This window comes from Dama dama, chromosome 7 (genome assembly GCF_033118175.1).
Source record: "Dama dama isolate Ldn47 chromosome 7, ASM3311817v1, whole genome shotgun sequence".
NCBI classification, from domain to species: Eukaryota; Metazoa; Chordata; class Mammalia; order Artiodactyla; family Cervidae; genus Dama; species Dama dama.
Genome location: NC_083687.1, coordinates 9,343,924 through 9,356,217, shown reverse-complemented (window position 1 = coordinate 9,356,217; position 12,294 = coordinate 9,343,924). Strand labels below are relative to the sequence as shown.

Here is a 12,294-nt window from a genome sequence, read left to right as displayed (position 1 = left end):
GCTGGGGCGTGGTTCCTTCAGTCATTTGCTTTTAAAGAAGGAAAGCAAGGAGTATTTAATACAGTTTAAATTTCTCTATATGCAAGCATTTCTGTTTTGCTGGTCTGGTAGCAGGTATATTGGATATATGTTACTACTTTTATGTGTTGACCTGTGTACTTCCTCTGCAGCTTGTGTTCATGATTTTGGTGGGGATCAGCCCAAATCATAGAATGTGTTTTGGGCATATGAACAGTTATCAAGACTTCTCTAATTGAGCATCACAAATAGTTTATGCGGAATGACCTTTGACCTCATGGTGTGACCCTCAGGAAGGGCTGTTACTGGAGTGGGGTGGGCACATTGAGCCTTTTCTGGTCCATCGGGAATCATCTTTTCCTTGAACCATTCTGTGCTGTTTCCTTTAAAAAACAGTCCAGACGTTTCCTTTACCGAAAAGGAGCTCAGCCCAGGGTGAGAAAATAAACACAGAGAAGATAAAAACAGACGTGGGCTGTCAGCTCCGCCAAAGCCAGGCCTTCCTAGAAGCTGTAGGAAACTATATTTAACCTGTGTGTGGCTGTCATAGGACAGCTTCTTTGACCTTCGCTTAACTTGCATTCTAAACATCAAAGGGAGTTTGGGAGAGGTTTTCAGTAGTCGGAGAAACTGTGTAACAGGGCCGGCTTCCTTTCTGGCATCTGGTCCAGATGAAAGGGTCGCTGATAAGAGCGGCTTGGCAGAAGGAAAGACAGACACTGCCTTTAGGTGAGTCTGGTTGGGGAGCTGATGGGGACTGTGACTCTAGGTGGGAATATCTGGTAGGAATCACGTGTAGCATCAGAGCAGCTGATGCTGCTCTGGGATGTTTGGGGACTCAGGATGTTTGGCTGCTGGGAAAGGGGAGAAATAGGCATGAGATGGCTGACCTCAGACCTCTGAAGGGCTATCAGATAGAAGGAGGCGTCGACTCATTCTATCTTCTAGTTCAAGAGGGTGCAAGGAAAAGGTTGTGGATCTCAGTTTGATTTAAGAAAGAGCTTAACCTGCATCTCTTAGGAATCAGTGTGGGCTGCTTAGTGAAGAAATGAGCCTCCTGCCACTAGAAGTATTCAAGGAGAGTCTGCAGGCCCACTTGTGAGTGGTGGTGTTGAGGAGTCCCTTGGGTGAGCTCTGCCAGATGTACGTTCCATGCCTCAGAGATGCTGACGAGTCCATGGCCTGAGGACTGGGGGGCCCTCTGGGGACAGTGATAGTAGGTACTGACTATGCTGAATAAGGAGCTGATGATTTGGTGAGCTCCCCTGCCCTGCCCCATGACCGCACTCAGAGCGAGTTCATCCTTTCAGCATCTCTCCGTCTCCAGCTTTATCACTTCTGTGATGGAGGCTGTTCTCTGACTGTCCTGAGGATAGTGACGTCACGCTGGCCACTCTCTGTGGATACCAAGGACACCTGCTTGGTAGGCTCAGCTCCCAGTGCAGGAGTAGTTGACAGTGAGACTCTGAAGGCTCAGGGTCTCCTGCAGCCCATGGAGGCTACAGAGGCTGCAGTAAACCAGCTCTTAACCCTGTGGCCTGAGGGCACCTCTCAGGAGTCCATTCTGCGCCCTGAGTGAAACAGACCTGTCTTAATGTGGCTTTCCAGAGATTACCATCTGACCCTGCAGGCACAGAGGTTTCCTTTGTAGGGATCCCCACTGACTCATCCACAGACGATAGAATAGATTGCCGCGTACTGTCTTTTGTTTTTAGCGAGGATGACACTTGTGTGTATTAGTTGCTCAATTCTGTCTGACTCTTTGTGACCCCATGGACCGTAGCCCATCAGGCTCCCCTGACCACGGAATTCTCCAGGCAAGAGTCCTGGGGTGGGTTGCCATTTCCTTCTCCAGGGGATCTTCCCCACCCAGGAATCGAACCCAGGTCTCCTGCATTGCAGGCAGATTCTTTGCCACCTGAGCCAGGATGATTCTTAGAGTCACATAAAAGTCTCTCCTCTGCACACAAGACATTTCCTGTTCTTAAATCTCCATCAAGAGCGAGCTCTTTGTTTTTTCCTGAAATCTATGGGCTTTGACATGATGTTTTTAGGTAGCAACTTTTTAAATGATTCGCCATTAACTGCCTACTGTTTCTGACAAGCAGAACACACAATTTTACCTCTCAACCTTTTGTACTCTAAATGCAAATAGCACAATTTCTTGAAGCTGGGTGAGGAAACCAAACGAGAATGGAAATTCCAAACAGCAAGCAGAGGGGAAATGCCAACTGATGACCAGAAAAACAGCGATAACTAATGAGCCTGAATAATTTTTACAGGAAAACTGAAGAAGCTGTCGATCTTGAAGGTGGACCAGAACCGACTCACGCACCTGCCCGAGGCGGTGGGAGACTGTGAGAGCCTCACGGAATTGGTTCTCACGGAAAACCGGCTCCTGGTGAGCGCGGCCCCAGGGTCACAGGGAGAGGTGGTGTGGGCGTCGCATTAGCAGTGCTTTGCAGAGTCGATTCCACGTATTTGTAATTTGGGTGGGTAACTAACCCCGGGGCCTGAGAAGCAGACTCGGGACATACAGATGATCCCGGTCTCCCCGTCAGAGACTGTGCCCCATCGTGACGCTCAGGGTACGGGCACTGGCTGGACACCTGGGGACGGGAGGCGGGGGGACCGGCCCGGCCGGTGGAGGTGCCTCTGCCCACGTCTGAGGGTGGGCCAGTGGGAACGGCGGTCTGTCTGGTTCTTGGAGCAAATATGAGCGCAGAGGAGGGGGAGGGGTGGGGGCTTGCCCCGAAAGCCTTGGGGGTACTGGGGGGGGATGCTCTTTTGGGGAGCCAGAGCACGCTCTGACCTTGATCTTACCTGTCCGAGAAGCTGGGTGAGGCCGAGCAGGTGCCCGGGCTTGGACCGGCACGCCCCATCCTCCCGGCGGTGCCTGCAGAGCAGGCTTCTGGGGCGGCTGTGCTCCGCCCGCTGCCGCTCCTGCCCACCCCGTCTGCTCGCCCTGCTCCCCCCTGCTCCCCCCCTCCTGGCTTTGCATCGTCTGTTGTCTTTGGTTTACTCTCCTGCCATTCCCTCCACGTCTCCATCTTCATTTTGTCACTTTAGTTTCGCCGAATTTCTCCTTTTACCTCTTTTTCCGCCTTTCTCCTCTCTTTATAAAAGGAGTAAGTAATGCTCTTTTGGGGAGCAGAGCAGAAGAGGACAGCAAGAGTGGGTGAAGGGGGCGGAGCCGCTGGGGGCCTGGGAACATCCCCCTGTAGTCAGGACAGAGGCCTCCTTCCTTGTTTCCGGACGGAATCTGTTAGAATTACAGATGGTAGTCGTGACAGTTAGATAAGTGACTTCACCCCTGGATTGCATCAGGGTTGAAGATCCTCCTCTCCCCATGGACCCAGATTCAGTTCCCGCAGGGCTGGAGCACTCACACCAGCCAGGCGGTTCCCTCCCCCGACTCCCAACACACACCAGTTCCGGCTCCCACCACCTGCATTCTGGCCCCCACAGGCGTCTACAAACTAGCATCTCTGGTTCTCAAGAGGTGCAGACATGGGAGGGGTGAATGTCAAGGGTGCAAATTTCACTTCCTTGATTTGAAGGGCCTTCACTACCTCTATTGCTGGGTATTTCTCTGTTCCCAGGTCTCTGTCTTTGACCTCATTTCATTGAAACAAACTCTCATTTCTACAAAAATGCAAAATATTAGATGCCACATCCCCAAGTGAGCATTGCAAACACCTACTGTTGAGGAAGGACTTCTCTTGCTGGGTGAAATTAGACCCTCTCAGTTCTTGAAAAGATCTGTTTTATCTGTTTTACTCTGAGCCATGTCCAAAGTATGTGTTAATAACAAAAATGTTATTTTAACAGACTTTACCTAAGAGCATTGGAAAACTTAAGAAGTTGAGCAACTTGAATGCAGACAGAAATAAATTAGTGTCTTTACCGAAAGAGGTATGTACTTTTAAGAAAATAATAATAAAGAAATAATGATATTCAAGGGATCAGAGATGTCAAATACTTATGTGCTGCTTTTTAAAGGTGTGAACCCTCGTCTGTGGGTCCAGAGATGGTCGGAGAAATGGTATCAAAGAATGACCATCGGTAACATTGGGGAGAGTAGGTGGGTCCAGATGGCTGTGAGCGGAGTTGGGAAAGGTGAATTCGGAGGGGGACAGAGAGAGTGGCATTTTGGGGCCGGCCTAGGAGAAGAGCAACACCGTTGACAGGAAGGGGTGATCGTGGACTTAGCTTTGGGGGTGATTGGGTCTAGTGAGCAGGTAAGCCCTCCCATGCGCCATTGGAGTTGTGAAGATGGGTCTTGGTGGACCGTCTTCCTGGGCAGAGGCTCATGTCTGGGAGAGGGAGAGGGAGCCCTCCACTTAGAGGCGGGTGCCCGGGAAGGTAGAGCCCCGTTCTTAAGTTTTTTTTGGTCGGTGCTCCCAGCCTGAGAAAAGAGCCTCCACCCCTTGTGGGCGTGGCTGCGTGACTTAGAGGCATTTAACCAAGGAGGGGCCGGGACTGAGAATGGGAGGAAGCCTTGAGGGGTCACACGAGGTGGCGTCTGGCGTGCTGTTTAAAAGGAAGGCTCTTTCTCCTCGGAACCGGGAGAACCTGCCTGGAGATGGGCCACACCGAGCTTGGTCTCTAAGTGTAAGACGCTGTTCCTCTGCCGCGCAGCAAGCTGCTGGGCCGCTTCCCCCGCCAGGGCCGCCCAGGAGGAGATGTGGCCGCCTGCGCTGTGGTCCCGGCCGGAGCAGCTTCTCGCTCCCTTCTCTGCTCGACCCTTGTCAACGTCCTTCTTGCAGTCATTTCAGAGCTGTTCTCCAAGCAGCGGGAGCTTGAGGGGCTCACGCCCCCCGGCCGCTTCTGCAGGCGTCTCACCTGGCCTGGTCTTTTCTCCCCCGTCCCTGTCGTGTTCAGCAGCCCGGCTTCTCCCTGGGTGAGGCGGCCGGCGCTCCTGAGCGGAAGGGTAGGGATGTTTGTTACAGATTTGACCGCATTCTCTCAGAGCCACGATCGGAACCCTAACGTTTAAGTAAAACTGTTTCCAGCACAAAGACTTAAGTCTCCATCTTCGCTAAACTGGGACTCAAGGAGAAGATTCTGCTCATTGAATCCTCATTTTGATTCCAGTGTAAAAGCATTAAACCGAACGACAGGGCTGGTGTTAATTGTACTCTTGTGGGAAAGCGGGTGCCGGCGGGTATAGGTCAGGCACAGGCACAGGCAGAGAGGAGGAAGATCCAGGCCCTCCCTCCTCAGCGCCCTGCACCGGACCGGGTGCTGTCCTGCTCGTTGAGGGAATCGGCAGGGCCGCTTTTGAGGCTGTGAGGATCTGGATCTCTCCCTGCTTTACAGATGAGGAAGCTGAGGCTGGCAAGAGCTTTCCCACGGGGGCTCCCGCAGCTGGAGTCTGGAGAAGAGACTCGAGATGTGTCCCCCTCGGCCAAGCCCGTAAAAGCCTGGCCACTCAGCTCATAGAGATCGAATCCCACCTTTTCACCTCTGTGACCTTGACATGAGGCAACTCCTACATTGCATAAAGGAAGTGTAGTTTGGACACTTTAGAAAATTAGTGCATTTGAGGAAAGTTTTTAGTAAACCCTGAAGAGGGCACTTTGGAGTCTGACGTTAACCCCTAGCAAGGCCCCTACCCTCCCCACATCCCTGGCGCTCTCTGCATCGGGTCTTTCAAAGGGACACATTGTAGATGAGAAGGTGAGGAATTGCTTCCTGTAAACTGTTCCCGTCATATTAGCGCCAGCCCTCTTTTCACTCTGAGGGGATGAAATTATGATGCTTTCCTGGCATCTGGGATTTCATCAGGGAATGGAGTTTGCGCCTTTTCCTTCAGCTGCCCAAGAAGGCAGCTGTTTAGGGCCCTGGGGACGGGCTCCTTTCTTGCTCATTTCACCCCCGCTCACACTCGGTTCCCAGACTGGGATGTGTCCCAGTTCTGCTGTGAATCCCAGCTCAGTGACCCTGCAGAAATGGGCAGTGCTGGCCTCTGACCCGCAGACTGGGCAGACAAACCATGGAGGGGCGCTCACCTTGCGCTGGGTCTCCTTTGTTGGTCTGGGGTGTGTGTGCGTGCATGTGTGTGCGTGCGTGCGTGTGCATGTTCTCTGCCTCCAAGCTTGATACCATCTCATCAAATCCTACACTTTCCTGATTGGATTCTTCTCTTTTCTCTTTCCAGATGTGATTACTTCCTCTTGAACAGTTGTCTCATGCATGACTCATTTAAACTGACAGTGCCAGCCAACTCCATGTATATGCCCCCGATCCATAATTGTATTAATGGCCGTTGGTCTGGTGCACTGTGTAGCTCTTCTTTTTTGTCTGTCTTTTCTTTCCCATTTGATAACGTCACATACTGTCCATTTTACAGCACAGTTCCTGTGTCTATAGCAGCATTTATTTGCACTTTTTCCCCATATGGTTGAGGGGAAAATGTTTGTACTGTGTGGGTCACAATAATAGATTCTGTGTTGTGTGGTGTCACGTGTAGTAAACATTTGCAAATCAATGAATGTCTCTTGTTTTCTTAATTGTTAGCTGCTTGGATATTTAGAAAAGTCAGGTAAACTTGCCATCTTGTAAGTATTGTTCAGACCACAGTTTAACTCCGGCTTCCATTCTGCTTCTCAAATGCATGAAGATTCAGATTGGCTGACCACTTTATGCGCTCTTCATTGTAAAACATTGGACATTTTCCTCAAAACTCAGTTTTTATTTTCGTGAATGACTGCATGGCCTGGAACCTAATTTTGTTACATATTTGTCAGATTTGCTCCAGTTACTCTCTCTCAAAAGAATGCTTTTCTGTGAATTGTATCTTAAGTTTTTCAGAAATTTTGAAAGGCATAACTTGGCAGCTCACCTGCCTTCACCAGATTCTAGTTTATTGGCATGATTCTGTCTCCGATGGGAAGGCTAGATTCGCTTTATTTGCTACATGTGGCATGCTTCTAATTTTTCAGGTCACTCATTTGCATCTTTTACCCCTCATCTTACTGCTCAAGAATGTATGTTTCTGTGATAAGGAAGTTCCCTTAAAAAGTCCTGGTTTTGGTGGAGGGAAGACTTATGGGGAAGAGGCTGTTATAGCGTGATTCGTGGACAGACAGGAGGTTGGTAAATGTGTGATCACACATATGAAGATACATTTCCGGCCACATCTTACCTCTCAGTAACCTTGACCACAAAGGTTTCTGGCTGGAAGATGTTGTGCATATACCTAAGTTTAGGACTTGGTCTTTTTTCTCTATTAAGTCAAAATGGAAGTGACTCTCACACCATCATACCTGTCCAGTGAAATCAGACAAGGGAGGATTTGCAGATCATTCATCACAAGTTTTCCTCTAACAGGCAATCTGTAAACATCAGTTACCCACAAGTATTGTGATATTCAGAAAGGTCCATGGTGATAGAGTATTCATTTTGTGGGTAACTTCCTGCCTGATTCTTCAGTTCAGTACAGTCGCTCAGTCGTGTCCGACTCTTCGCAACTCAATGGATTACAGTGTGGACTCCCTATCCATCACCAATTCTGGAGCTTGCTCAAACCATTGAGTCAGGGATGCTGTCCAACCATCTCATCCAGTATCATCCCCTTCTCCTCCTGCCTTCACTCTTGCCCTGCATCAGGGTCTTTTCCAATGAGTGAGTTCTTTGCATCAGGTGGCTAAAGTATTATTCTTAGTACAATTTAAAATTCTTCTAGATTAAGTCCCCATGATGATGTAAAGTGAACTATTGATAAATAAAAGAGATAAAACCTAAAAAAAAAAAAAAAACCAAAAGCTGACTGTTGGATTTCAAGATGGAGAAGGCATTTGTATACTTGGAAGATGAAGTAAGTCATAAAAGAAACAGTTGATGGATTTCTCTACATGAAGATGAGATTTCTGATCTTTGTGAAAATAAAGACAGCTGGAAGTCAGGGAGACTTTTACAACATTGCATGTGAAGGCTGTCTTTCCTTACTCTGTTGGAAGTTATTTCACATCTGAGAAGAGATGTACCTACTCTAGAACAGTGGACAGAAAGAAAAACAGAGAAACCCCACAGAAACCAGTAAGTGATTCACAGGAGAAAAAAATTGAAATAGGCTTTTAATGTGAAATCATTATTCACAACTGGAATCAAGATTGCTGGGAGAAAAATCAATAACCCCAGATATGCAGATGCCACCACCCTTATGGGAGAAAGTGAAGAAGAACTAAAGAACTTATTTAAGAAGTGAAAGAGGAGAGTAAAGAAGTTGGCTTAAAGCTCAACATTCAGAAAACTAAGATCCTGGCATCCGGTCCCATCACTTCATGGCAAATAGATGGAGAGACAGTGGAAACAGTGACAGACTTTTTTTTTCTTGGGCTCCAAAATGCCTGCAGATGGTGACTGTAGCCATGAAAGTAAAAGACGCTTACTCCTTGGAAGAAAAATGGTGACAGACATAAACAGCATTTTAAAAAGCAGAGACATTATTTTGCCAACAAAGGTCTGTCTAGTCAAAGCTATGGTTTTTCCAGTGGTCATGCATGGATGTGAGAGTTGGACCATCAAGTAGGCTGAGCACCGAAGAATTGATGCTTTTAAAGTGTGGTGTTGGAGAAGACTCTTGAGAGTCCCTTGGACTGCAAGGAGATCCAACCAGTCCATCCTAAAGGAGATCAGTCCTGGGTGTTCATTGGGAGGACTAATGCAGAAGCTAAAGCTCCAATGCTTTGGCCACCTGATACGAAGAACTGACTCATTAGAAAAGACCCTGATGCTGTGAAAGATTGAAGGCAGGAAGAGAAGGGAAAGACAGAGGATGAGATGGTGGGATGGCATCACCAACTTGATGGACATGAGTTTGAGCAAGCTCCAGGAGTTGGTGATGGAAGCCTGGCATGGTGTAGTCCGTGGGGTCACAAAGAATCGGACATCACTGAGCAACTGAACAATAACAACAGTTATTCACAACATGTTAATCAAAGCATTTATACCTGTCAAATGTTTAAGATTTTAAAAATAGAATAAGATACCAAATATTGATGAGAGTACAGGAACTACCTGTTATCATGGAAGTATAAATTATTATGGCGTCTCTGGAAGGGAATTTGGTAGCATTATTAAAAACTTAAAAAATGTGCATACACTTTGATTTTGTAGTTGCACTTGTAGGAGTTTATCCTAAGACAGCAATCAGGAATGCACGCTGAGAGGCATGCACAAGATTTCTTTCTCCCATTGTACACAGAAATGTCTAACACGTTCCAAGCAGCGTGCCGAGCATGTCCAGGGGCAGCTGACATGTGCCAGGTGCCTTCAGGCTAATTCTGGTCTGATTTTCACAACAGTTCTCTTAGTTAGAGGAAATAATCATCTATATCCAACAGATTTCTAAGCTGAGACTCAGGTTAAGTAACTTTCCCGGGGTCACACAGCAAAGAAATGGCAGAACTAATAAGCAGTGTCTAAAGGGTGATATGCTGAGTAATCTGTGATCCATCTGTAGAAGCAAATAACTAAGTGGTCAGTAAAAATCCTGGTAGAATCATAATGATGTGGGAAAACACTCTTGGTGTCGTTTTGGGTGGGAAGGCATTCTGGTATGCAGACAAAGGTGCTAAAGATCACAGCTGGTCCTAATTCTGTTGAAGTGCATGCTTATAACCACAGATGCCTGGCGTTGGCACCTCCGAATGTTGAGGCTGATTATCCCTCTGTGGCAGGATTCGGTTTGAGTTGTTTTCTCATCACGCCGTCGTGTGTGTGTGTGTGTGTGTGTGTGTGTGGTTTTTATTGTTCCAGTCACCTAAGTTACTTTTTTTTCAATAATTAGAATACTGTCGCTGTCAGTGGATATTTTGATGTCAGTGGTCCAACAATTGAGGGAGTCCCAGAACCACCTGGTTTCCCAGATATTTCTGGAGTGGGGATTTGAATAATATGCTACAGATGATGTTGGGAAAGGCAAAAATAGCCTTTGGTTTCTAAAATTACACATCATGTTATTTCTTTTCACATGGAATTTTGACCCGATTTTGCTTATTGTACATTTTCCCTCTTGCCGGTGAAGTATGGGTTCAGTTCTGCTACAATAATATATCGAAAGGGAGATACTGAAGGAAAATGAAAGTTCCTTTCCGCTCGGGGCAGGATGTGGGCAAAGGTGACCCATACAGCCTTTCTCCTTGAGTCCGGCAATCTGTCTGACGGTCTCCTGAGCTGTCATCTGCAGGCAGTTAATACTCAGGGAAGGCTGATCTGACCGAACGTTTGCTCCGTGATCTGCAGGTCCCATCTCCTTGAGGTGGATCAGATCAGTGCCAAAGAGTCAAGGATGGTATTGTCTTGAATTAGGAGAACACAGTAAGTGTCCTCAGCTGCGTTCTGTAATTCTCAGAAAATCCAAGTCCAGACCCTTGTATTCTTTTCTGTGGTGCTGTTATCCTGGTGTGCTATTATGAGGTTAAAGGGGTTTTAAAACGTCAGCCTTCTATGTAACTGGTGATTAGTTACTTAAACAGTGACTCTGCTTCCTAAGTGATAAGACATTTTACCCTGTTGACCCCTAACGAGCAGGTAAACTCTGCCTCCTGAACCTGAAAGAGAAAGCAGAAATACATGTGAATGTTGCAAAACACAGTCCTGAACTCAGGGCAGTTCTTCACTCCTGTGAACATAAGAAATGTCACCCCAAGGCCCCGTCATGGGGGCCGAAACCCGAGCACGTTCTGTGGCATCCAGGGCCGCGGTGGGCGGCCTCGGTAAAGTTCCAGCGACGTGGCAGGGGCTCAGGCGTGGACTGCCTCCCGACTCGGACCTGGGCCTTGACCTTCTCGGAAAAACACCAGCTCTGTTTACTGGGCAGAGGCAACAGGCCGGGTCCTCGGGTAGGGGTGGTGGCAGGTGGCTCCCTCCCCTAATGCTTACTGTTACTTTCGCTGAAGGAACACGTGAGACCCCACAGGACCTAGGATGGAGCCTAAATGCCACTGCGGGTCTGTGTGACCCAAAAGACCGCCCCTGCCCCGGTGCCCGCGTCCCGCCCTGACGTCTGTGCGGAACCCCGTCTTTTGAGTCATGGTTTTAACTGTCCAGTTATCTCTTCTAGAAGCTGAAGCTTCGCACCCTCGCTTCCCAGGGGCTTGCACGGAGGCCCTGCGGTGTGCTGGTGTCTTCCCCGATCAGGCAGCCCTCGCAGGCTGGCCCAGGCGGGCTCTTTTCCCCAGAACGTGGCCGGTGGGGCTCAGAGGCCACTCTCCCGCCTTGGCGACCCAGGGCGCCTGAGGCTCCCGATACACTGCCTTCCTTCCCCTGACCTCTCAGGGTGTGAGATTAGAGTGGGGAAGTAAGAAAAAAATACACCACAGACCGTGAACACACAGGCAGCGCACACCCTCCGAGTTTCCCATCTTGTACCCCAAAGTCCTTAAGGGCGTGAACTTGTGCAGAGGTTTTATTGCATGGACAGTGTTCAGGGCCCTCTCTGACTCACATTCATTAGCTAATGATTGTTGAGGAGTAGATGGTATGTGCATGTGGTACACATGGGAAGTGTGGAGGTGGTGTATCCAACCGCGGACAGCCCCGCCGATACAGAGACCCAGCTGGCGCAGGCAGCGGGCGGCTTCAGCACCAGCGCAGCCCCAGGCCCCCACAGTCTCAGCTCTCTGCACCCCCAGGACCTCATCCCTCAGCAGGCGGGTCCCACGTGTGACTCACCCTTCCTGGAGTGCAGGGGAGCCCTGCCTCAGAGCCGGCGGGACGCGGTGTGCCTGCCCCTCCTCGCAGACCCAGTGCGGGTCCCCATCCTCGTGGAGCAGAGCTGGGCTCCCGGGGATCCCGGGTGTTCCTCCCTGTGGGTCGATCTTCGTTGGGATCACCCAGATTCATCAGGGAGGATCTGGTCCTGTCGCTCCTCACCTGCTCCAGGGCATCCCTGGTTTTGATCCGTCTCCTTTCCCAAGGTGCCTGGGCACCTGAGGAAAAACGATCCCTTCCTGAAGGAAGGGAAGAACACCCAGCTCCGGGGAGATGCTGACGCCTCTCTTAGGACAAGAAATCTACACAACATCAGACACAGTGACTCTTGCCAGAGAAGAGAGTTCTGTGGTCTCCAGTTGCTGCACATGGAAGCAGATGATAACTTCACGGCCCAGCCTTTCAGCAGTAGGTGAACAAATGCAAGCGTGTAAGCATACCCTTATGAGGAATGTTGGTGGGTAGCTGGGCTTGTTCCCATTGGGCAGATGAGCAGGCAGGCGCTCTGATTACATGTAAGCATGCAAACTAAACAGCCTGTCAGACGAGGGTTGT

General features: G+C 49.1%; 1 protein-coding gene across 1 annotated transcript in view; it reads left to right on the top strand.

Moving 5' to 3' along the window:
- LRRC1 (leucine rich repeat containing 1) overlaps positions 1–12,294 on the top strand; it is a 131,040-nt gene that overhangs the window by 102,273 nt on the left and 16,473 nt on the right. The window contains exons 9-10 of the mRNA XM_061146374.1: positions 2,301–2,419; positions 3,850–3,933. Of these exons, the coding sequence (XP_061002357.1) occupies positions 2,301–2,419; positions 3,850–3,933 (203 nt within the window). The remainder of the gene's footprint in view (positions 1–2,300; positions 2,420–3,849; positions 3,934–12,294) is intronic.